Below are 25,165 nucleotides of genomic sequence, written 5' to 3'. Positions count from 1 at the left end.
TCCTGTAGGTCTAAGTCTCTAAGTAGTCCTGCCAGTTGTAATTCCTAAATATCCTCATTGTTCTCTTTTTCTCTCCAATCTTCTTCCCCTACATCATTTCAGTCCTTTGTCATTACTCTTTGCCTTCACTGTCAAATGCCTTCAATCTCTCCTTCTACCCAGCAGCCCATATCATCCCTCTAATTTCTGGATATGATCACATTTACTCCTCTGCTCAAAAATTTTCAGTGGCTCCCCACTGTTTTCAGGATAAAATCCAAACTCCTGCAGCTGGGTCACAAATTCACTCACATGACAGATGTGCAATATAAGTCTCCTCTGTTTCCTAGAAGTAATTGATCTTGTTCACAATGCCCCCACCCTTGCTGGGTAACAGGGGCAAGGGAACTAAATCCATTCTGGTAAAGTCAGTAGGGTCTAAAAATTCATTTTAGACAGTCTCTAAGTAATTCAGTAAGTTTGGATGACTCAGTCTTTCAGATTATCTTACCCTTCCCTTACTGGTTTCCAAGATAGCATTTGGATTTATAGGGATCTCGTGTGAATTTCATGGCATTGAGGAAAGGGGCCTCTTAGCTATATGGTCCTTGGAATTATGTCAGTTGGTATTTGCTGAGATGTGACTGGTCCAGTATAAATGAATTGGTGAATTACAACCCTGAGCGGTAGCTATCACTAAAACAACTTTACAGATGAAGAAGCTAAGGCAAAAAGGAGTTAAGTAACTTGCTCCAGGTCACGAAATTAGTTAAGTGGCAGAACCAGGAATCAACACCACCCTTATTCTGGAAGGCACTTCGATCTATGTCTAGAATTCCAGAGATAAAGCTGGATTGGGAAGCATTGAGAGTCTTCGTGGTATAGTTTTAGGACTGTGCTCATCCATGGAGAATATGTAGAGCAGGATGGAAAAAGGGTCCAGTTCAGAACACTTAGAAATCACTGGTGTATGAGGTGGGTAGGAAGGCCTACCTGACAGCTCCTGCCCAAGTTGATCTACCTCTTAGGAGAGACTCTAGGATGGAGAGAGTCAGGAGCTTCTAGGATGGAGAGTCATGCCTGGTCCTATTCCCGCCATGGATGAGCGATCTCTCAGAGTACCGCATTCCTCTCTGTCCTAGGCTCTCCCACAGCGCAGCAAAGCACGAACCCCCGACCAATACTGGGTAGGAACTCAATAAATATGTCCAAAGAACTTGTATTGGCAGAGCTGCTCACATCTCCTGGGGCCAGGGAATGTAAAGCCGCCTACAAACCCTCTAAAGTGGGGGTGCAGAGTCCACCCCCAGGTGGGAGTGGATGTGCAGAAGTCCAAGGGGCTTCCCAGATGAGGAGGTTCAATCTCCTCCCAGATGTGGGGGCCCAAGGCCTTCCTCCAGATGACCGCGGCAGAGGCAGATATGGAGGGGCAGTTTCCTCATGTATAAGGGTACAGAGGCTTTTCTCAGATGTTGGATGTACAGCTCTTCCGGGTGTTGAAGGTGCAAGAAATTCCCAAAAGTAGGTGGGCTTCATCCCCGCCCCCTTCCCCCGGAGAGATCGAGACCAAGTAGTCCCTTCAGTCCTTCTCCCGCCCCCTCCCCACCCCGGCACAAGGGTTGAGCCAGTCCCCACCCCAGCGCGCGACCAATCGCCCAGGAGCCTGGCGCAGCCAGCCAATCGGGTGACAGCAGTGGCGCGGAGATGGCTCCGCCCTCCACAGGCCGCCAGCGCCGGCCTCTCAGGAAGCGAGGTTCTCCGCTGTTTTTGCTGCCTGCCGAGCCCAGTCGAACCTAGCCGAACCCAGCCGAACGTAGCCGAGCCTAGCCGAACCCCGCACCCGGGCCGCCGCCGCCTCCCGAGCGCCGCCGAGCGAGCTAGCGAGCCTCCGCGGCCGCGGAGGAGGCACCGCCCCTGGGGGAGGAGGTGCCAGCTCGCCGCAGACCGCCCGCGGCAGAGGCCGCCCCGGTCGCGCCGCGGCGGGAGCGGCCGGCGGAGGCTGCGCGGCCGAGGGGGAGGGCCGGGGGAGGTGACATCGCCCCTGCCCGCCTCCAGCCCCCCCCTCCCATCCCGCAGGCTCCTGAGTCTCAGTCGGCGCCCAGCATCCCGCAGCCCCGGACCCTCCCGCGGGCGCGCACACCGGGCTCAACTCAGGTAAGGGGGCCCTCCCCCCACGGGCACGGGCCCCGAGAACTAGAGACAGAGATAAAGAGACCGAGACCCACATGGAGACGTAGCGGCACAGCCGGGGCGGGGGGGGGGGGGGGGGGAGGAGAGACAGACACAAAGAGACACACGAGACTCACAACTACAGAGACAGACCCCACGGAGAAGGGGAGAGAGACACGTCCACGGGGACAGAGCGACACACAGCCGGGAAGAAAGACCGAGAGACACGAGACCCATACACACAGAGACGGATACAGAGATACACAGAGATAGCCTGGGCGAGAAAAGAGACACTCAGACACTCAGAGATGGAGACAGAGACAAATATAAAGAGAGCCACATAGCTGCACATAGAGGTGGGTATACAGAGGCAGAGGCACACATCTAGGCAAGGGAACCTAAAGACAGATTAAGAGCCAGACACAGACATACACAACTGACCTGGAGAGACAGTCCCACAGAGAGGCACACCCCAGTATACAGCCTTGGATACACAGACCCACACATGCCTGCCAGGGCCTCCACAAAGTTCCCTCTGTCTGAGCTGGCACCTCTGGAGGTCTCCTGGGCTGGCTGGCTGGCTGGCTGGAGTCCTGAGAAGGGGGAGGCGCCCAGGCCACACCAACACTAGTCACAATCCCCATCCTTCAAGGCCTTGGGCTTCCTCATCTCATCCATTCTCACAGCACTTTTGAGGGCTGGAAGCTTGGTGGGCAGGGCCAGGCCATGCCCATTGGTTCTAAGGAGAATGAGATATAGGCTGTCTACTCTAGCTTCCCCACTGTGGCTACACCCCCATCCAGGTGCCCAGGGCCAAGCCTCAGGATGGGGGTGTTGGCTCTGTGGGTTATTTGGGCCTGCCAGGACCCAAAGTCTTCTGCCAGGGAAGCCAGAGATGTGGGACAGGATTCTCTTAGGCCTCTCCTCCTAGGCCTCACCCTACCCCTTCCTCACCACCCTTTCCTCTGCTGTGTACCTGCCACAGGCTCAAGACTGCAGGTGGACATCTCCATTGCCCAGGAATCATTGAGTGTGTGGACAGAACAGCCTCTTTGGAAGGCCAGCTGTACTGGAGTCCTGCCTCGGCATGGGCCTTGCCATCAAGCCAGCCCCGTGGTCTGTGCTGGTCTGAGGGTGCTGCCTGTCATGGGGGCAGCCATCTCTCAGGGGGCCCTCATTGCCATCGTCTGCAACGGCCTTGTAGGCTTCTTGCTGCTGCTGCTCTGGGTCATTCTCTGCTGGGCTTGCCATTCCCGCTCTGCGGACATCGACTCCCTCTCTGAATCCAGTCCCAACTCCAGCCCTGGCCCGTGTCCTGAGAAGGCACCCCCACCCCAGAAGCCCAGCCATGAAGGCAGCTACCTGCTGCAGCCCTGAAGGCCCCTCACCTAGCCTGGAGTCTGGGACCTAAGTCTACCCCACCCAGAGCCTGGAATCAGGATCCCAGGGTCTAGCCAGCCTGGGGTCCAGAACCCAGAATCCAGCCTGTCTGGAGCTGGACCTAGCAGCCCAGAGTCTAGCCAGCCTCGCTCCAAGAGGGGCTCTGGTGGCCCCAGGTAGACAGGCCTGGGGTGGGGATCAATGAGTTGGTGCTAGGGCCAGGGCCACCTCGACTCTGCTCCATACTGAGGGCCACGGGTTGGGTCCACCTCTCCCTAGGCCAATCGCCTCCAGGCCCTTGACGTTGGGGAAGCAAACTGGAATCCATGGCAATAATGGGAGGGTGTCCAGGCTGGGCCCCTCCTTGGGTCCTCCCACTGTTTGCTGGATAATAAATGGAACTATGGCTCTAACCTGAGATTCCCTCCTCTTCCTGGGGACTCTGTGGTAGAAAAATTAAAGGTGTGGGGTGAGTTTCCAGACACAGGTTTATTTGTGTAGAGTAGGATGCAATAATGGTTGAGGGCTGAGTCCTGGGGTGAGGTGCTGGGACCAGGGCTGAAGGAGATGCTAAGGGTAGATACTGGGACCTGATCAGGGGTTGGGTCACATACTTGGTGCTAAGGCTGGGCTTAGGTACCAGGGTCAGGGGTTACAAGTACTGGGTTCAAGAAATGGGACAGGGACTGAGACCAGGCCCTCAGGTCTTTGTTTTCACTTCCCTCACCAGGTTCAGCAGTTTATCCAATTTTGCGATCTCCACAGCTGGACCCTTCTGTACCTCCTGCCCCTTCTTTTCCTGGAGTGGGGGGAGTACATGTGGGGGAGGAATGGTGAGGGGTGGGCCACCTTTCTCTGGGTCCCACCTCTGCCTCTGCCCAGCCTGCCCCAGCTTTGTCCCACCACTTTTCCACCCAGTTAGATACTGGATCCCCACCTCTCCCCACCCCCACAGGGTCCTTCCCCAACTCAGGTTAGGAGACATGGGCTCAGCTGGGGCCCTCAAGAATCTAGGTGTGGCTCTGAATCTAAGATCAACAAAGGGTCTTGATGCTGGGAGAAGGTTTCCACCCACTGACCCTCACAGGAACTAGCCATTCAGGCTAGGGAGGGCTGTAGCTCTGGAGAGAGGTGAGGGCTCTGACTGTTGGGACCACCCTTCCACAGGAGTGTCCCTGGCTGAGTCCTAACAAGGAACTAAAAGATGGGTGTTTGCTGAGGGAGAGAGGTGTGGACAAAGCCACAGGTGCCCTCACCTAGTACCAAAACTTTCAGATCAGGTTTGGAGCGGAGTGACATTTGGGGCCAGGTCTGCTGTATCAGACATACCCAGGGTGGAGGAGGTTGTCAAGAGACCCAGGAGGGCAAATGAGATACCCCATGTGATTCCAGATGTCATTAGGTGCGACTGTTCCTCAGAAGAGCAGATCCTAAATTTATGACCCCTCACCCCGGTCCACAGGGCACTCTACTGCCCTGAGAAAAAGAGAATTGGGACACTGGGGTATGTGTAACTCACAGGCCCCAAGAGCTCTATGGCAGACCAGCACTAGTTCCATACTCCCTTCTGTTCAGGCAGCAGGATATGGGCTAGGCTGGGGCAGCTGCCATTTCCTGCCTTCCCTCTGTTCCTGAGCCCCCTCCCCTGCCTTCTCAGCCACCTGTGCCCACTGCTCATTGGCACCTGCTCCAGCCTTGCCTGCTGAGGGCCCAGCCTAGGTTTGGCCTGGGCTGTGAGGAGGGGAGAGAGTACATGGCCAGCAAGCCCCTTCCTGGCCCCATCCGGGCCGCTGACACCACGCAGATCTTAGATTTCCTCTTGGTGTGATTGCTGCACCTGCTCCGAAATCTGTCTCCCTCTCCCCTTGTGGCCCAGTGCCTTTGCCACTGCCCAGTTCACCTCTACACTCTCTAGGCAGAGGATAAAGATGTCTTTTTCTCTCTAACTACTCTCCCTCCCAAATCAAGTTAGTGCTGTCTTCTTGGCTTCACCCCATCCCCTAGGAATTTCAGGACGTGGCTTTTAGTTTCAGCTTTGTCATTAATTCCCTATATGACTTTGGGCAAGTCCCTTGCCTTTCTGGGCTTCTGTTTCCCATCTATATTGTAGTTAGGGAAAGATAGTCTTTGACCTCTGACAAGTTGTGCTCTGACACCAATTAGGGGAAGCTTCACGGGTCAGGAAGTTGGGCCTCTGTGGCCAAGCCCTCCTGAGAAGGGCAGGGAGACTAAAGCCCAAAGAGGGGCGGGGGCGGGGTAGGGATGCCCAGAAGACTTCCTTTTGCACAAATCACTTGACTACTGATAGGATCAGATGACGGTTTCACAGGAACCTCTAATCCACTGAAGTACTAGCCCTCAGCTGTGTCACCTGCTCAGGTCCTCTGTTCCCCGGGCATCTATTTCCTCAGGTCTTCAGAGATACAGGTCGCCGGATATACAGAGCCCAGCTCCCTTAGCTATGACTGACCCTTGCTCTGAGAGGAGTTGGGACTATGGGAGATCCTTGCCTCCCTGGGTCAGAGTGGGCAGGGTAGCCCTCCCCACCCTCAGATCTACCATCTTCATGGTGTGATGGTTGTACCCTTATCTCTCACTGGGCTGTCCAGCTCTGCCAGCTCAATCTTCAGTCTCTCTCCTCACTAAATTAAGATCAGATTTTATCTGTTCCTTCCCTCCTCCTTGAGGCCAACTAGCTGGGCTCAGCAAAGAGCTTCAGACCATGCCCAACTCCTCCATCCCATCCCACCCCACCCCATTCCCAGCCCACCACAGCCTCTAGGCCACAGCTGCAGGCGCTTAGCAGCCTTCTGAGTATTTATAGCCAAGTCCACCCCCTCCCCCAGCTGGCTACAATTACAGGCCCGGCCAAACTCCCAGTCCTTGCCTTCTGGTCATTGTGGGGAATAGATGAGGCAGGTACCAGAGGTACATTGCTGTAGCCCCTGCCTTGGTAAGGGTGCAAGGAGGCAGGTATCGGTAGTTGAAAGAGGCCTGCCCTTGCCTCAAACTGCAAATAAATGCCCCATATTGCAACCAAGAGGTGTAGTCATCAGGACAACTTGGTCCAGCCCTGGCCCAGCTCTGATCCTGGCCTAGAACCCGGCAGAAAACAAATTCCATATCCTCTCTTAGCACCCAAATGGGCAGGACTGGGCTCTGGGTTATTGGGCTCTGGATTCTAAGGCCTGGACTCTTATATCTGAATCAGGACTCTGAGATCTAGACTTTGAGGTCCTGGCTCTAGGTTTCATGGCCTGTTTTCAGGGCCTTTGGGCTCTGGGCACCGTCTCCAGATCAGTACAGATCTCAGAAAGGAACCAGAACTCAAAAGGAGGACTGCCTAGCTGCTGACCTAGTTACCCTCTTTTCCTTTTTACCTTTTTCCCTGTGTGGACCCGCAGCTCCCAGCTCAGGGACCACTGGAGCTGAGGCCCTTTAAGCCCAGCCAATGACTAAGTGACTAAGCTCCAAGCCCCCTGCCTGGATAACCTGGTCTACACCAAATAAGCTGATGATGTCCACGTGCTTCCCCAGGCTTTGGACCCAGATAGTCACCTGCTTACTGGATGTCTCTACGTGGGAGCCCCCCAGGTAACTTAGATTCAGCATTTCAAAACTGATCTCATTGTCTCTCCACAAACCTACCTCTTTTGTGCTCCTTATTTGGGCAATGACACCACCCTTACCCTGCATTTCCCAAGCCAGAAACGGGGGGGGGGGGGGGCCGGGTCACCTCCTGGCTCCTCCCCTTTTTCTCAACCCCCACCATCTTGGAAACTTTATTTCTTACAGTAGCCCATACTACCCAAGCCTGTACCTTTGGCATCTTGCGCAAGTTGGGTGAGAGCTTGAGGCAAGTGACGTGCCCACGGTCATCACCCACAATGATGATAGGGTGGATGGGATTGAACTGCACGTGGGTGATCTTATTCTTCTTTTTGGCCACCACAGGCTGGTTGCAGATGGCCTCATACTTGTTGATGGACAAGTCAAACACATGAGTCTGTGGAGAGGTGGGTGTCAGCATACTCAAGGATAATGGGGACCCTGTCCCCCACTTCAGAAGAACTAGCACATGAGTTTTCTGGGGAAATACATCAGAAGTCTAGCACACTGGAGCTGGAGACAGTGGGAGAGGGAATTTGTGTCTCTGATTACATTTTCCTGTGGTTGAGGGAATGAGAATAAAAAGCTTAGAAAATTTATGCAGAATTAACAATAATGGCAGCTACCATTTGTTGAACACTTACTATGTACCAGACTTTGTAGGATCATGTTACATAGTTGTACACCTAATAATCCTCACAGCCACTCTATAGGGTAGGTCCTGTTATTATCCCCATTTTATAAATGAGGAGATAGAGGCCCTTAAGGCTAACTTGCTATTAAGTGGCAGAGCCAGGGTTTATGTCATATGCGAGGGTTTAATATATGTGAGGTGCTCAGACTGCACTTGTCATGTAAGTGCTCAACAAATATTTGATCTTATTTTTACCATTCCCTAAGTCCAGACCATTAGTAACTCTTGCCTGGACAACTGTGGCAGTTTCCTAATGGATCTCTCTGCTTCCGCTCTTGCCCCTCTACAATCCATGCTCCAGGCAGCCTCTCAACTTACCTTTAAAAAATCTAAAATCTTCCAATAGTTTCCCTTGGCAGTATATATACAATCCAAATTCCTGACTCCAGATTCTCCGCTCTCCACTCTCACTTCCTGCTCTCTCCTTTGCTTCCTAGACCCAGCCATATTTGCCTGCTTGTTCCTTAAACACCTTCAAGCTCATTCTCACCTCAGGGCATTTGCACTAGCTATTCCCTCTGTCTGGAATGCTTCTCTCTGTCTTCACACAGGGCCAGCTCTTATCATTCAGCTCTCAGCTTGAATGTTACCATTTGAAGAAGCTTTCCTTGACGACTCTAAGAGACCAGTCCTTTTCTTTACATCACTCCCTTTCTCTCTCTCTCTCTTTTTAAAACTTTCTTCAAGTAATGACTTATTTTTATTAAGTTTGTTTATTTTGAGAGAGGGAGAGAAAGAGAATGCCAAGCAGGCTCTGCACTGTCATTGTGGAGTCTGACGTGGGGCTTGAACTCATGAACTGTGAGATCATGACCTGAGCCAAAACCAAGAGTTGAGTGCTTAATGGACTGAGCCACCCAGGTGCCCCTTTTCTCTCTCTTTTAAAAAAATATAATAACTTTATTGAGATATAATTCACATACAAAAACATTTACCCACTTCAAGTATACAATTCTTGGTTTTTAGTATATTTACAGTTATGGAACCATCACCACAACCAATTTTAGAACATTTTCATCACCCCAAAAGAACCTTTGTACCATTAGCAGTCACTTCCCATTTTCTCCCACACCCCCAGCCCTAGGCAACCACAAATCTACTTTCTGGTTCTATAGCTTTGCCTATTCTAGACCTATATAAATGGAATCCTGCAAGTGTGTGGTTGTGACTGACTTCTTACACTAAACACGTTTTCAAGTTCATCCATGTTGTAGCATGTATCCAATACTTCATTCCTTGTTATTGCTGAATAATAATCTTTTTGATATACCATATTTTGTTTATCCATTCATCAATTGATGGATGTTTGGATTGTTCCACTCTTTGGCTACTATGAATACTGCTATGAACACTGTGTACACACATACTCCTCTTTCAATCTCTGCCTAGCACTTAACACTATTTTTGTTGTTGCTTTTTTTCTCTGTCCCTTCACAAGAATGTGAACTCTTAGAACAATAGCGACCTGAATTGCCTGGTGCTGGGCCCTTAGTAAAATTCTGTTCAGCAAATAGATGACTGATTGACTTTAGGGTGATGCCTTAAACTATAGTCTTTCCTTGAGTAGTTGCCTCTGAGTTTATATCAAAGTCCATAAGGAAAAATGGATTTGTATCCAAGAATTTTCTCAAAAAATGTTTGTTTCTGAGCTTTTACCAATTCTCAGTGTTACACAGACCCCTCTCATCTCCCCTTCTCAGACTCAGCTTGCACACTCTCAGGCATGAGGAATTTGCTACCTTTTAGACATTATTTCAATCACAGATAACCTCTGGCTCAGAAGTTTCCCTTACATCAGGGTTGTCCCTGCCATCCTGTAGCTCCCTCCCCAGGACCTTCAGAGAAGATAACTGCTCCTCATGGCATCTTATCCCCCAGAGTGTTCTCTCATTTAAGATGAACAGCACCATTTTCTCCTTGAGGCCTCATGGGCTGAATGATTCTTTTTTTGATAGGGCTCTGGGTTTCCTAACCCTTGAGAATACAGAATCCTTATGTCCCACCTTCCCCTACCTGAGCAGGGTACTCTGTGGGCTAAGAGGGAGCCCCTGAGATACTTCATCCTATCTCTAGTAGAGGGTTGGCTGGGGCACTCACCTTCCCATTGGTGGTAACTGCTGCAAACACAGTAGAAGAGTATGGTGCCCAGGCCACATCGCCCACAGCTGAATTTAGATCATAGATGAACATCGGGGTCCTGCAGTGGTGGAGGGGTAGAAAGTTTGCCATACAGAGGGCTCATGGTGCTAGAGCCCCGGTGGCCCCAGCCCACAGTGCGGCCTGAGGGAGGGCATGTGTCTCACTTGATGGTGTGGTCCCAGATCTTCACTGTCCAGTCGGAGCTGCAGGACATGAAGACCTTGGTGTGGTATGGGTTCCAGGACACAGCATCCACTGCCATGTTGTGGGCATCATAGGTGTCAAGGAATTTGCTGGAGTAGGATTTAGAGCACTGGGGCAAGGGTGAGGGTGGTGGGGGGGTCAGGAATGAGAGAGAGGTCAGCAGCCACCACACTTCCCTGGGTGCCCTGGAGGGTCAGAATAAGACTCCTCTTCTGTCCCCACATTATTGTCACCGCTGAAATGGGACTAAGCTACTGGCTGCTCTTCTCTGTGCTCTCAACACTAGAGAGAAAGGGGGGGGGGCGCCTGGGTGGCTCAGTCGGTTAAGCTGCCGACTTCGGCTCAGGCCATGATCTCGCGGTCCGTGAGTTCGAGCCCTGTGTCGGGCTCTGTGCTGACAGCTCAGAGCTTGGAGTCTGTTTCAGATTCTGTGTCTCCCTCTCTCTGACCCTCCCCCATTCATGCTCTGTCTGTCTCTGTCTCAAAAATAAATAAACGTTAAAAAAAGAAATTAAAAAAAAGAAAGAGAAAGAAAGAAAGAAAGAAAGAAAGAAAGAAAGAAAGAAAGAAAGGAAGGAGGGGCTTAATGGGCTGGGGGTTGGGTGGGTAGGGAGTTTTCCTGGAGGGTGAGAGACAGTGCTGTAGTCTGCCCAGAGGATTCCAGGCCAAGTAGAAAAGGCCTTCTCTCTGGGAACCAAGGCCAAGCAGGCCTGGGGGCCCTGGTGACGTGTGCCTTAGCCTTTGTCCAGGCCAAGGCCTGAGTCCACTCACAGCCTATAGAATCCTCGCAATTGTGATAAACATTCCACTTTGCCCAGGTAAGAGCAGGTGCAGAGCCAGAAGCAAGTCCCAACTCATGACTTCCCATTGGGTTTCTTGCCCAGACCATCATGCCCTTCCCTCTCTCCCTCCAGGAGATAGTGTGACTGACTAGTCTCTTCCCTTCTGCCTCTCCCACGCTGCCATAGGGAGGGGTGTACAGGGGGGTGGGGACCTCTTTTGCATTCAGACCAGCTCCTGCTGGGCCTTAGGGGCTCCCGGGAGGCTGCCTGTAATTAACATTCTGAGTCTTTGAGCCTAAGAAAAGCTTGCAGCAGAGCTATTTCTGGATGGATGGAGGTTCAGAAGGATGTTCACCTACTAACACTGAGACCTTGCAGAAACTGGCCTTGAAGTTCCATCCTACTGGCTGGGACACCCAGGATTCAGAGATTAATTTTCTTGTTACCTGGCTTTCAAAGCTCAGCTGAAGTTCTCATCTCTTCCAGGAAGTCTTCTCAGAATGTTCCAACTCCCCCCCAACACCCACTCCTACTTCTACTTCCTCTACTCCTAGGAAGGGAGGGAGGGCCCAGAGGGAAATGTGCCAGACTGGGCTAAAGTCACCGTCTAGATTTTCATCCTCTTTCCTGCAGTCATCCACTCTTCCTGCCACCGAAACAAGTCAAGAAATACCTTCTCTTCTCCCAAGAAGCTTTCTAGAACTGGTCAAACCCTAAGATCTGTCAGAATAGGGTCTGTTGAGAAGGATAAACTCTCGTGGTTCTCAGGTCAGTGCTGCCTCACCTTGTAGATTTTTCCTTCCTCTGTGCCCACTAGGAACATATAATCGATCTCTTTGTGGAAGTCAAAGGCGGTGCCACAGCCTTGGGAGAAGAGGTACAGCAGTGTTAGACCGGTTCTGGGAGGGAGGCTGCCAGCACCTCCTTTACCCAGCAGACCCCTGTGACAGCCAGAGCTCTGGCTCTTGCAGGCTCTTGCAGGGGCTGGGGCTAGGCAAGCAAACAGAAACCGGCCGCCTGGCCTGCTGCTTGTCCCAGGCAGTTGGGACTGCAAACGGCCAGTGCTTTTGCAGACAGGATGGGGCCTGGGTAAACAAGGAAGGAATTGATTTAAACAGGGTCAGGGTCAGGGTAAACAGGGACAGGGTCTGCAAACAGGGACATGGTCTATGCAAACATGGATATACTCTGCATAAACAGGGTAGGAATTGAGTAAACAGGGACAGGATCTGGGTAAACAGGGGCATGATCTGCATAAACAGGACTGGATCTGCATAACAGCACCTGATCTGCATAAACAGGAACAGGGTCTGCAAACTGGGATGGGACCTGCATAAACAGAGAGGGTCTGCAAACAGCCAAGCACTGGGAGGACAGGGCCAGACTTCCATCCAGCACAAGTGGAGGAGGGATTGCTCGGTAAAGGGGGAGGGCTACCATCTCTGACCCTCATGAGGCCTGAGTGAGGTGGCCGGGCCTGGGTGTGAGTGGGCTGGGGATCTTACCCACTGTGTGTAGCTGCAACCCATCGAGACCATACGTGGTACCGCCCTCCACTTTCAGTTTGATGACATCTGTGTGAACCAGTTCGCTCTGCAGTCACAAGGGATGGGGGAGGGTACATGGGTGGGACCACATCAGCAGGGTTGAGAGCAGACTTTGCCATTCAGCTCCCCCCAAGCCCCATCTCCACCCCATATGACCCTTTCTGGGAAACAGGCACCTTTAAGAGCGTCCAAGACACAATCCTGCCATCAGATGACACAGAGAAGAAGTTAAGGTTGTTGTCCATATCATCCTTCTGCCACCTGACCTGAAACATCCCAAACCGTGAGCTGTGGGACACTGGTATGGTGTCGAGTTAGGGCTGGGAGCTGAGCAGGGCTCCCTCAAGAGTCCATGTCAGGTTCAGAAGCAAGTTCTGGGAGCCCATTTCCCAGGGTCCTGCAATTGGCCTTCCCTCCCTCCCTCCTTCCACCCATCTCTGTCTCTCTTATCCCTCTCTCCCTGACCATCCTGGGATAACAATGCCACTCAGGGCACTGCCCTAATGCCCTGGCTTGGTGTTGGAGGTGCCCAATTCCTCCCTGGGTTGGGTTCCAGAGCCAGTTGTAGGGGAAGATGGTGTCTCTGGTCTCAACCTCCTTATGTAGAAAGGGCCTGGAAAGGACAGAGTCCATCAACCAGTTTCCTCATTTATAAACTAGGAACTGTAATAGCACAGGTTTGTTGTAAGGACTAAATGAGACAATGAACATGAGGCCCTGATGAGAGAACATTGCAACTATTAAATGTTCAATAAATGTTAGCGAATATCCTCATTATGACCCTCATCCTAGGAATCAGGGAGCCAAGGTTCTGCAGGAGAGTTTTTCCTGCTCGCTTGGGGGACAAGTAGGAGAAGGTCCCCACCCCTGCTCTCCGCTTCCAGGTGGGCTTTTCTCTAGGTGGTCTCTCCTCTGTTCCCACCTTCACTTCACTACGAGCTCCTGCTCCCAGAATCGTGCTCCCAAATCTCAGATTTGAGCTGCATTTCTGCATCTGCAACTTGGGGTTAATAACTGTGCCCCACCCATCTTCTCAGGGCTGGAAGAAAACATATGGGAAAGTGTTTTGGAGACAGAGCTGTTGTCTTATGAAGATGACACGCTTGAGGCTCAAGTTTCTGTTGCCAGATGTGGAGGCCTGGCCAAGCTGTGTCCCAGAGAGCTAGGGTGGGGCTGGGTGCCCAGAGCTTTCCATACTCCAGCTCTCTCCTGACCTCCCATGCTGGGACCCTGTCCCTTCCCCCTGTCATAAGTAGAGGCCCAGTGAGGGAGTCTAGAACCCAGCTCAGCTTCCTGTGACCAGAGCTGTCACCATGGCTGTTGAGGGGCGTGGTTTAGGGGAGAGGGGATGGACTGTCCCCAACCAACCCCCAGGCCTGGCTGATCAGAGCTACAGGAGGGCGGACCCAGTCCTGCCTGGGCCTGTCCTGTCAGCTGGTTCTTTTTTCCACTGGGGGGCCTAGAATATCACAGAGCCTCTGAGGTATAAGTCAGAGCTGGCCCTTAGCCTGAGACCAATTCCCCTTCTGTGTAAAGGTAGTCTCTTTAAAGGGGGGAGGGGACAGGGGGTGTCAAAGGCCAGGCTGTAAGAGGCGCTAGGGAGCTGCAAAGGGAAGTGTTTAATGAGCAGCCGCCAGCATGCATGGAAATTGTATTTCACACCCCACTTAGCAGCCTGATGCCCAATGGGGGTTGCTGTGTATATTTGCAAGTGAGCCTCTGTGTGTGTGTGTGTGTGTGTACAAGTCAAACACATGTTCCTGGGGTGGAGGTGGTAGTGTAAATGGTGGCGGGGGTGGGGGGGTGGGGGTGTCAGGTGGTAAGTGGGGTTAAGAGAAGGAAAGAATGACCAGGAAATTGATAAGGTAGTAAGGAGCAGATGAAGCCTGCTTAATTGATTCCTTCTCTTCTGCCTTATCTGATCAGGGCAAATATACTTGACCCCCATCTCTGCTCATCTATCCTTCCCGGTGCCCTTCCGCAGTATAGCACAGGACACACACGCACTCCAAAGAGTGTTGCTGGTTGAGGCTTCACAGTGGGGCTTGAATAGTGCTGGGCTACCTAGATGGGCTCGCTTGGGAACTAGTCTGTGCCATGGGGCAGGAACCCAGTCCCCTTTGAACAGATAGTTCTCTCCCTGGCTCCAAAATCTTCGATGGCTCCCTGCTGCTAACAGAACAAAGTCCTTCTATCTCAGCCTGGCATTTGAGATCCAAAATAACCTCTCTGGTCTCCTCTGAGACACAGTCCCTTTAAAAAGGACCTAGACTCTGATGTCTCTGGCATACCATTAACCAGCCTAAGCTTTCCTCCAGGCTCCAGGCTTATACAACCAACTGCCTGTAGGACACCTCCTCTGGCTTTTAAAAAAATTTTTATGTATGTATATATGTACATATGTATGTATTTAATTATAAATAATGTATGGTGTTATATTAATTTTAGGTGTTCCTTTAGCTTCTTGGATTCTGCCTAAACCTGCTCCTGCTCTGGCATTCCTACCTCTGTGGATGCTCTACTGGGTACTCCCAACCAGAGTGCCAGGTAGCATCACCAATTGTTCCCCTTTCTCATATCTGCCTAGTTTCCTTCTATTGATTTTATTGCCTCAACAGCATTCGAGCATACCTTCTCATTTCTATCTCCACTGCCCCTGCTCTAGCTCAAGTTTCAAGATCTCTCATGCTGCAGTGAGAGAACATCTCCAAGACACAAGCATGACTGTGTTACTCCTCTGCCCCCACACTCTCTGATGGTCTTAGGAACCTTGTGAAAGTATCTTAGAGGACAGGAGTGACAACAGGGGACGCTCAAGCCAGCAGGACCTTGATTCACCAAAGCAGCCCCACCCCCCACTGTTAATATGTTGGAATTCTGTACTAACACTTCATGAAACCACTGCCTTAAAGTCCAAGATTCCCACTTGCTAGAGACGCATACTCACAACTGGGTGCCTGTGTTTTCCCAGATCCTCCCTGTCTCCCGCACTGTGCTCCAAATGGTGTGTTGCTTCCCAGCAGGCCATGCTGTTTGATGCCTCTGTGTATTGCACATGTAACCCCTTTGTACCCTTCCTTATCTAACTAATACTATTTTAACTAAAATCTATACTTCATTCGATTTTCTTAGTTTTCTCCTAATATCCTTTTTTTTGGTCCTAGGATCTCATATTATATTTAATTGTCATTAACTAATACTTTCTCACCCCTTACAATTCAGCTCAGGTGTTTCTTCCTCTAGGAAGACCTGATGCTCCTGCCCCTGCTCCCTGTCCTGGATAATCTAGATGTCGCTCCTCAGTGCTCCCATGAGCCCTCTTTAGCATTTAGCATATTGCCTTGTCCTGCCTAGCCTATGGCTGTGGTTATCGCCCCGGTAGGAACCCCAGGGACCAAACCCTTAAGCACCCTCAGCTCCCAGAGGAGCAAACAGAGAGGAGTTACTGAGATGAATGAGGCAAGGGGGAGGGAAAAAAGGGAATAAGAAGTCAGGAAATGAGCGAGACAGGAAGGCCCCTCCCATGTCAAAAGCCATGATTCCTGCCAAGAACTCTTGAGTCTTTGGTTTTGCAAAGGTAGTAGCCCTGCTTTCCTGACAGGATGGTGGGAGAGCAGAAGGCCATCCCTGTCTGGGTGGGTTCCAGTCTGTCTGGCACCCACCCAGTGAAAGAAATAACGTGTCTTCTGCATGCCCCATTTCGTTTCCCAACCTGCTGTCTGATTCAGAGAACATAGCAGTGTGGCAGTGGGATGGTTGACCTTGGCCCCTTGCCCTCTCCTGGGCTTGAGAAGGGTGGTCAGGCCAATCAGAGATGCTCTGTGCTTTGCTCTGGGCTGTGTGAGCCAGGACAGCAGGGGCAGGCCTGATGCTTGTTTAGTCTGATCTAAGCAGGTCTTTTCTCCTCTCTTGGGTCTTGATGTCTGCAGATAGCCTCCCCTTGTCTGGAGACCTCCATGTGCCTGGAGGCAATGAACTAGAAGGTAGGATTTTCAGAGGAGAGAACTCTTGAGATTGTGAGTTTTGGCCCCTGCTCTGGTGGAGAGTAGGGGGGAGGATGTCTTATGGAAGGGGACATCTGAGCCCTGACTCTGGGTAAAAGATAGAGTGGAGAGGACACCATGTCCCTTGTGCCTGGACAGTCCTCCCTCTGCTCAGGCCTGTCTGGGAGATGAGAGCCAGTTCCTAAGGCAGGTGTCCACATGACTCAGGTAGCTCAGGGCCAGAAATGCAGGGATGCAGAGCCTGCCTGGAGACTCTACTAGGGCAGGGGGCTGAGGAAGATGAGAGGACAGAGTCCCAGCACTGCCTGAGGAGCCCAGAGATCTTGGGGGGACTTAAGGCAGAAATTTATCCTTGGATTTCCCCAGACCTGTCCATGGGTAAGGGTATGCAGCCTCAGAAGGAGGGGGACTTTTGGAATACAGTAAGGAAGGGTCTGCAAAGCCAGAGCTAAGAGACTTTCTGAAGATGAAACATGAAATCCACTCCTAGTGCGATAACATGGGGAACATAGGGTGAAATCTAGCCCTAGTGTCAGGGTAATGGTCCCATCCTATGCCTGTCTGGAGAAGAGCGATGCTACAGAGAGGCCTCAGGGACAGACCTTACCTACCAGGCCTTACAGCCCCACCCAGAGGGCAAACAATGGGCAGCACCTACTCCTGTCTGGGAGTGCCCCCAAATCTAGCCCAGATGGCAGAGGAGAGCCCCCATGGGGAGTTTAGGAAGCCCATACACAGGGAACTGGAGAACTGGAGCCCTTGACATACTCAGCCGAGTATGTCTGTGAGGTCTTAGAGTCTTCTAGCCATGGGCTATGAGTCACTGATCACTGCACCTAAGAGACCCTTAGCAGACAGATGCGGGCCCTCTTGATAGCAGCACTGGAGGAGCAGACCCAAGCTCACTGCAGACCCCTTACCTCCTAATAACCACCTTTTGCCCTCCTCTGCACCTTCTCACAGCTCCTTGGCTTCTAAGCTTGCCTATGGCCTGTCCTCCACAAGGTCCCTCCTCCAGGGATCCTATACCCGTTTTTCCCAATCCTGGTTCGAGGCTGACCTGCCACACAGGGTCCGTGTGCTTGCCAGACTTGGGTGAGCTGCGGAAGGAGGGCTGGGAGTGGGGCTTCTTGAGGTTGTAAATGGCCACATTACCGTCGTAGTGGCCCACCACCACCAGGTAAGGGTGGTCCACGTGCATGTCAAGACACATGATGCCACTCTCGCTGCTGAAGATGTATTCAGGGAAGCTGGGGTTCTTCATGCTGTAGAGCAGCAGCATGCCCCGGCTCTGCTTCATGAAGTCATCTGTCCCAGGGAAGAAGCCAGGCTGGGGTAGGATTCAGCTGACCCCCATGCCCCTCCCCCACTGGATGGACAAGATCTGCCTGCTCTGCTTGTCAGAGAGAGTGGGATTCCTCTCTGGGCTTCATCTCCTCTCTCTCGGAAATGGAACCAGGAGACCTGACTTACCCCTTCTTAGGCTTCATGGGAGGGTCCAACAGATAAGTTGACCAGGCTTATCTGAGGGACGGACAATCATTCTCCTTAATCTCCCTGGGGTACAGGAAAGATGGATGCAAGCTCAGAGCTTCTAGGTGAAGAATGTGTGTGGGCTTGGGACGGAGCAGTAACCTCAGAGAGGGTTCAGGAGCCCAGCCCAGGGGCAGGTGGTTGTCCTTAGATGCCTGGATAATGCCCATGTGTTCCCCACGCCCAGCCCAGGAAAGGAGTTCAGTTTGGACTAACATGGAATTGTCTCTACAAGTTACAAAATTAGCCACCTATGGGCATCTTCCCATACCCTCTAGTGCCACAGTCCCCAGCTGCAGTCTGCACCCTAGCTATAGGCATGCTCCCAGAATTGAGAGGTCCCAGGACAGCCGGTCATCCTTCTGTGTCATCCTTCTGGCCTGAGCACAGCTTTTGGTCATCAACAGTGGACCACTCATCCCCCTCCCTGCCTGTCTCGTGTCAGTGGGGAGCCTCCTGCTTACTTTCATTCTCTGCTCATGTGGCACCTATCCTCATAATGTAGTCACTGAACATTATAGTCTCATCCCTCAAGTCTAGCTCTCCTGCCACCAGTCCAGGACCCTTCCCAAGCTCAGAAGAGGAAGTCTAGAGCAGCCCCCCATCTCAGGGACCCTATGCTAAGGGAGACTTTTAGCTGAGATGAGGGCTGTCCTCCCTTCTCTGCCGGGCTACCTCTTTTGTCCCTGGCAACTGCAGGCCTGGGCCGTCCAGACAAGGTGGCCAGTCCTGAAGTCTGGAGCCCATGGGTGGGAAAAATAAGGAGGACACTCCAATTTGACTAGTCTCGATGAGTCATTCTTTCTGTCCTATTCCTAATGCTGCCCCTTACTCAAGGGAGTAAGTGCCTGGGCTGGGCTCAGGGACAGTCTGGATTGGGTTCCCTGGGCTCTGGACATAAGCTTGGCTACAGTTACCAGACACCCCCAACCCAGGCACTCTGAAAACATCAGTTGGTACACACTGGGAGCCAGCACTAGGGAGCAGGATGTAGCCAGGAGCCAGGCTGATCTTAGGTGGGTAGAGTTGGAAGCTGAGGCAAGCTGGCATGCTCACCACAGCAGCTCTCTATGGGGGAGCCCACCTTCCCTTGCTAATCCTCACCAACTCTGGGATTCCCATTGGGAACCCCTCCAGTGATCACTTGCAAAGGAGGCTTCGTGTGCAAGGAGGGAGTTGCCCCTCCAGTGGAAGGTTCCAGGGTGCAGCTTGAGCCATGGGGAGGGCACACAGTGGTTCAGGAAGGAACATGGTTATGTTCTGGAGAAAGTGAACCTCCCACAAAGAGGAGGAGCTGGGGGCTTCTAGATCCTCTGGAGCCAAGTGGGTCACCCTATGCCTGGTACTATCTCAAAGCCAGTAGGGAGTTGGCAGTCCCTCACCCTGTAGGGCTCCTTCTGTATGGCCCTGAGGGATGACTCTCAAAGGGAGAGATTTGTAGCTGCTGAAGGAAGTACCCCACCCAGATCATGCAGGGCTTGAACTGGGCAGCGTGACAGTCACTTGTAACTCCTTTTCTTCATCACACAAATCCTGAGCACCTGACTGAGCCTCCCCTTGGGCTGGACTGTGGCAGGGACAGAGACACTGCACTGTTTATGTGGGCTTACCCTCAGCAGTCCTTAGTTTGATGAGAGAGCCAGACCCTGCAGCTGAATGAGGCCAGCCCCTCCATGGGTAGTCAGTGGTAACTGCCAGGCCACAGGAAAACTATTGATGCCCTTAATGTTCAATCTGTCCTTGATGCTGGGCAAGACTGACAGGATTAGTGGGTAAGCACAAAGGTGAGTGGGTGGACAAAAGAGTGAATGAAAGCATGAGTAAGTGGGTGACTGAGATGCTTGGACTGAGTACTCAGATGCTCTCCTTATTTCACCAAAGGGCAAAGGCAGGTATGACCCTCGCACTTGCTCCTACTGTGGCATAGGACCTGGCCCCTTGAGGTACAGCAGTGGTGACTCACTTTCTCTAGACAAACTTTAAGCACCCCCTGCCCCTGCTTGTGTACACAATATCTTCATGACCAGTGAAACGACAAAAGGAAGGTCGGAAACCCTAGCCTGGCTTAATAATTCTGTAGTGAGGACACCTCTGGCCTGCTCACAGAACCACTGAGACTATAGGCTGGACTTACAGCTCCAGAATTTTATAGATGGGGAAACTGAGGCCAGAGGGGAGAAATAGTGTGCCTGAGTGCATCAGACCCATCACATGGTGTTTGCCTTATGCAATATCTTGTTTATCACTGAAATTACACTGTACTAATATGGTATTCACATGTAAGTGGAGAAAGGAAGGGATACCAGACTTAATGTGGTGGTGGTGACTGGAAAACCAGTCTAATCTCTCCAGAATCTGGACTAGAGAACATGTAAGGGATAGGGTAGTCAAGCACGATAAGGGGAAACTCCTGGTATAGAGAAACATGAATTTCAAGAGACAGGGACACAGAGAACAATCAATCACACAAAGACCTTAGACCTATCTTAGTTCCCAAGCCATATGCATCCTGACAATAAGTCCCTGTTTCTTAACCCACCTCTAGTGGCCTCTGTTACTTGTAACCAAATGAGCCCTCCTGACATAAAGATCACAGTTTCTTTTCTTTTTTCTTTTCTTTTCTCTTCTTTTCTTTTCTAAGTAAGCTCTACACTCAATGTAGGGCTTGAACTCACAACCCTGAGATCAAGAGTTGCATCATGCTCTACTGACTGAGCCAGCTAGGAGTCCCAAGATCACAGCTTCTAATCATGGCTAGACTATGTGTTTCCTAAATGCCAAAACCACAGTGGAAGAACACAGAAAACTCTCATTTAACTGGGGCTTCCACTGCACTCCATCTTATTCTATGATCTTCTCATCCCTGAATCCAGTGGCCCCTATTTCATTCTCTAAGTATACCCTGTGTGACATCACAGCCCAAATCTCCAACAGTAACATCATGATACCATCATCTTGTCTTCCAGAAGTCCTAAAATGACATCACTACTCAGACCACCAGTGGTCCCCATGTAATATAATCACTCAGGCTACCAGCAGTCTTAGTGATCATTGCCCAGCTCTCTAGCATTCCCAGTATGTTATCACCGACCAGCAGCCCAGTGACATCATTGCTCGGCCCTCCAACATTCCCAGGACAATGCCACCAACCAGGAGTACAACATTGGCATCAAGGTCACCTACAGTGCCTTGGTTCCCAATAAAGACTAGAATCTCATCAGGCTCAAGGCTTACAGGGCCCTGGGCCCTGGGGTACTTTGTCCTGATCCCACAAATTCTCCGGTTCCTCAAAGTAGCTCCAGTAACACAGATGGGGGCCCCCACCTCCACACTCCATTGTATAGTGGCAGAGACTCTGAAATCTGGGGCCCCTGAAGGAATTCCAGGTTCCTCCAGGCTACAGATTTCAGTAAGTATATGTGACTATGTAGAAGGGGAGGAGGAATAGAGGAAGGGAAAGAGGGAGAAAGAGACAGAGAGAGGGAGGGGGAGGCAGAGAGAAACAGAAGGATAGAGAAACCACCTAGTCTGTAACTCTGAGACAGAGGGAGAGGGCTGCTGGCCTGGCCTTAGCTCCACTTCATGCTCTTGCCCTTCTCCAGGAAGTCTTCCAGATCATTCAGCCTCTCCTCTGTGTGTGCCCCCTCACTCTTCTCTACCTATATGTCATTATGACAGGTGGTCATGAGCAGGTCTTTTCCTTAGCCTGCCACAAGACTCCATCAAAGAATGGAGTGAGCATGGCTTGGCCCAGCAGGTTTATTCTTTCCAGTGTAAGGGTTGCCTCCTCCTACCCCTGCTCTGCTGGATAATCTCTAAGGCCTCCCTGACTCTGACCTTCAAGGATTCATAAGATTCTGGGAAGGAGAGTCAACCCCCTAATAGAATCTGATCTGGCAGTTCTCAGAAAGCCATGGTCTCAGGGGAGGGAGTGCTTAATTCCACCACAGACCAAAGCTCTCACTCCCTCAGCTCCTTGTGCTAGGGCCCTAGCAGAGTAGTGCCCAGGGAGGAGTAGTTCTTCTTGAACTGCCCCAGTGGGGGCCACAGTCCCACAGCTCCACCCCTGTCTTGCAAGTTATAGCTGTAGATCATAGGGGGCCACTCTGGAGAGTTGTGGCTGTCAGGGGAAGCCTGGGCTCTTGCTCAGGATTCAGGGAAGGCAAGGCAGACAGAGGGCATGTCGGTCCACCAGGATAACACCAGGTCAGTAGCCAGAGAGAAGTAGGTGCCAAGCTGCAGAGACCAGTTTACCAAGCCAGCTTCGACAGCAGGCTTCTCCTCTCTTCACTGTGGCTTTCCAAATGAGTCTAGCCCAGGGCTGACTCCAAGACAGCAGCTGCTTAATGACTCCCTTATTAAGTCTGGCAAGAGGCATTTGGAGGGGGGCTGTGGCAGGCAGAATAACACCCCCTAAAATGTCCAAGTCCTAATCCCTAGAACCCATAACTATGTTACTTTGCACAGCAAAAGGGGTTTTGGAGATGTGATTAAGTTAAAGACCTTGAGACAGGGAGATTATTTGAGTGGATTATCCGGATTATCTGAGTGGACTCAGTGTAATCACAGCGGTTCTTATAAGGGAAAGAGGGAGGCAGGAGAGTCAGAGGAGATGTCAGAATAATGCAATTGCTAGCTGGAAGGGGGCCACAAGCCATGGAATATGGGCAGCTTCTAGAAGCTGGAAAAGGCAAGGACATGGATGTTCCCCTAAAGCCTCCAAAAGGATTGAAGCCCTGCTGACAACTGATTTTTTTTTTCTCAGTGAAACTCATTTTAGACTTCTGACATTCAGAACTGTAAGATAATAAATTCGTGTTGTTTGAAGCCATTATGTTTGTGGCATTATTGTAGCAATTTGTTACAGTAGCAATAGGAAACAAATATAGGCATTCGGGGAGGTTTGATCCAGACTCTACTTCTAGGAATCAGAGGGAGAAGTCCCATAGATAATAATCTTTCTTGGGATGGTTTGGAAGCAGTGTTTCTAGAAGTCAGGAGGATGGATGCAATGATCCCCAGCTGTTCTAACCACAATAACGAAACCCTCCCTCAGTTTCCTACACCTGGCCCTGCCACCTTGGACTCCAGGAATAGAAATGCCCTTTGGGTTAGGATTTTTAGTTTCCAAAGGCAGGGGACCAGCCCAAGGCTTCCCCAAGAAATGGCATCAGTGCTAGAGGGTTCCAAACCTCCAGGATGGCCCAGAGGCCACGGTGCCAGGCTGGGTTCAGTCTCCCAGGCAGCTGGGCTTTGCCGAGCACTCTCATCCGATTAGAAGTCATATTTAAACAGTGTAGGAAATAAGAGCAAGGCCTTGGAGACAGAATACATCAAGCGGGACATTTAATTTGATTTAGGGAAAATGAAGCAAACATTTGAGAACCTAAATAACTAACCAGTAATTAAACTAACAACGGGAATGCCCTTGCACTACAACCCAGCGAGCACAGTGGCCTTTATGGACTGTATTTACAAAGAGACCTGACAACATAATTAGTCCTGTAAATTTTACGCAGCCTGCAGCTGAGGAGTGATGGATTTTGTGTGTGGAGGATGAACAGGGAGAAATGAGGTGGATGAATTTCCATTTTCAGTAAATGAAATTAACACTGCTTAATTAGTGAAGCTGACAAATAAATGATCAGGAAAGATTTAAGTCCCTACAAGTGTATCTCTGGCCTAGGCAATCTCAGAGACAGGCCAGGATGTGATGGTACAGAGTGGCAAAGGGTTTAGTGCTGGGACTCAGGGCCTGACTTTGGCCCCTTTTAATGGCTGCTCCCAGAGGGAAGTGGGGCTGAGGGACAGCTAGGTCTTCTGCCTTTCTTAGATGTAGCCCACTGGGAAGCTTCTTCCTCATCTCCGTGCGATAGCCAGTCAGAACCACACAGAGTGTCCAGGATCTGTTCCACCATCTCTGCCCAACAGATCATAAGGAGTCCTCATTTCCCTGCTATCAACTGGCTAACGGGCTGGAAAGGACCCCTTCAGTACAGTAGGCTGATAGAATTGCATCCTAGCTTTGCCCCATGGGCCATCCCTTCCTAGACTACTTTCCCTTGCCCTCCAACGTTCCTCCATCTGCTTTCACCTGCTGACAGCATCTTTTTCCACTCTGCTGAGACATGGAGCCTGGCCCTAGGGGACATCCCAGTGTCTGCCTTATATGCAGATTGACATCCCCACCATCTCATATCCAGTAGCCACACAGGGGAGGCAGGTGCAAATGTGTCTTTGCTATTGCAGGCAATTTCCTGGACTCCCTTTTCTCCACCCATTTGCTCCTGACCTGGCCTTGCTCCAGCCAACCTGCTCTATGCCCAAATAGGAGAGTGGCCCCAGTCCTTCTTAGGTACGTGCCTACCCCTTCCAACGACCTTCTTGGCAGTGTTATAGAATAAATATCTGGGAATTCCAGGCAAAAGGAGGTCTGGGCTGAGCTCATCAGTATCAAATCCAACAACAAACCCAAATTCTCACTCCAGTGTTTGTCTGCCTGAGGCAAAGTCTGATGCTGGGAGGCTGGCATCTGGGAGTTTCCAAAGTCAGTGTGATGCTGGCGACCCAGGTGCTCCTCACAGTGACCCCATCCGGTAACTAGGGTGCCTAGTTTTTTCCCTGCCTCAGCTTTGCCCTCTTTCTTCCAGGGGGCTTTCGGGGTATTCGAGAGCACAGGACTCCCAGAGGTGACCTCAGAAATGAATGCAGGAGCCCTTCTGAGTCTCAGCGCAGACTGGCTCTGCTCAGGCCTCTGCAGAATGGTGCTGAGATGTGCAAGGTTCTGGAGAAAGATGCCCACATGCAAGCTGGCCAATAACTCTGGTGCCAGTAGCAGCAACAGCAAATACCACCACCGCTGCTGCTGGGGCCTGCTCTTTAGAGTAGGTAGGGGCTTGTCTGATTCTCTTCCATCCCCACAGCCCCCTTTCTCTGCTTAGGTCCCCTGAGACTCCTGCAGGAAAGAGAGGGGACAGAATGACAGACAAATCAACAATGATTGTCCTTTATATGTGGGTAGTTCTTATAGTTCACAGGGCCCATTTGCTTTTCTTTCAAGTGTGTCTAGCAACAGCCCAGGAAGTCTGGCAGGTGTCAGTTTCTTCATGTCACCAATAAGGAAGC

At 51.3% G+C, this 25,165-nt stretch overlaps 2 protein-coding genes and 1 long non-coding RNA gene across 3 annotated transcripts in view; 2 read left to right on the top strand and 1 right to left on the bottom strand.

Moving 5' to 3' along the window:
• Positions 1-1,966: 1,966 nt before the first annotated feature.
• On the top strand, positions 1,967-3,941 carry ENHO (energy homeostasis associated). Its single transcript, XM_040481515.1, has 2 exons — positions 1,967-2,133; positions 3,134-3,941. The coding sequence occupies exon 2, from the start codon at positions 3,295-3,297 to the stop codon at positions 3,523-3,525; it is 231 nt and encodes a 76-aa protein (XP_040337449.1). The 5' UTR covers positions 1,967-2,133; positions 3,134-3,294; the 3' UTR covers positions 3,526-3,941.
• A 57-nt stretch (positions 3,942-3,998) lies between these two features.
• The window catches only part of DNAI1 (dynein axonemal intermediate chain 1), a 60,114-nt gene continuing 38,947 nt past the window's right edge, over positions 3,999-25,165 (bottom strand). Inside the window, exons 13-20 of the mRNA XM_040481507.1 lie at positions 17,568-17,815; positions 12,680-12,769; positions 12,462-12,549; positions 11,741-11,820; positions 10,135-10,283; positions 9,929-10,028; positions 7,349-7,534; positions 3,999-4,327 (exon numbers count right to left, since the gene is read on the bottom strand). Of these exons, the coding sequence (XP_040337441.1) occupies positions 4,229-4,327; positions 7,349-7,534; positions 9,929-10,028; positions 10,135-10,283; positions 11,741-11,820; positions 12,462-12,549; positions 12,680-12,769; positions 17,568-17,815 (1,040 nt within the window). The 3' untranslated portion in view covers positions 3,999-4,228. The remainder of the gene's footprint in view (positions 4,328-7,348; positions 7,535-9,928; positions 10,029-10,134; positions 10,284-11,740; positions 11,821-12,461; positions 12,550-12,679; positions 12,770-17,567; positions 17,816-25,165) is intronic.
• On the top strand, positions 4,356-7,747 carry LOC121034597 (uncharacterized). The gene is made up of 2 exons (XR_005792522.1): positions 4,356-7,122; positions 7,483-7,747. It is a non-coding gene; the product is annotated as an uncharacterized LOC121034597 (long non-coding RNA).

This window comes from Herpailurus yagouaroundi, unplaced genomic scaffold, assembly GCF_014898765.1.
Source record: "Herpailurus yagouaroundi ecotype Mexico unplaced genomic scaffold, PumYag 160, whole genome shotgun sequence".
Lineage (NCBI taxonomy): Eukaryota > Metazoa > Chordata > Mammalia > Carnivora > Felidae > Herpailurus > Herpailurus yagouaroundi.
The sequence above is the reverse complement of the archived record's forward strand: the minus strand, read 5'-3'. Positions and strand labels throughout refer to the sequence as shown.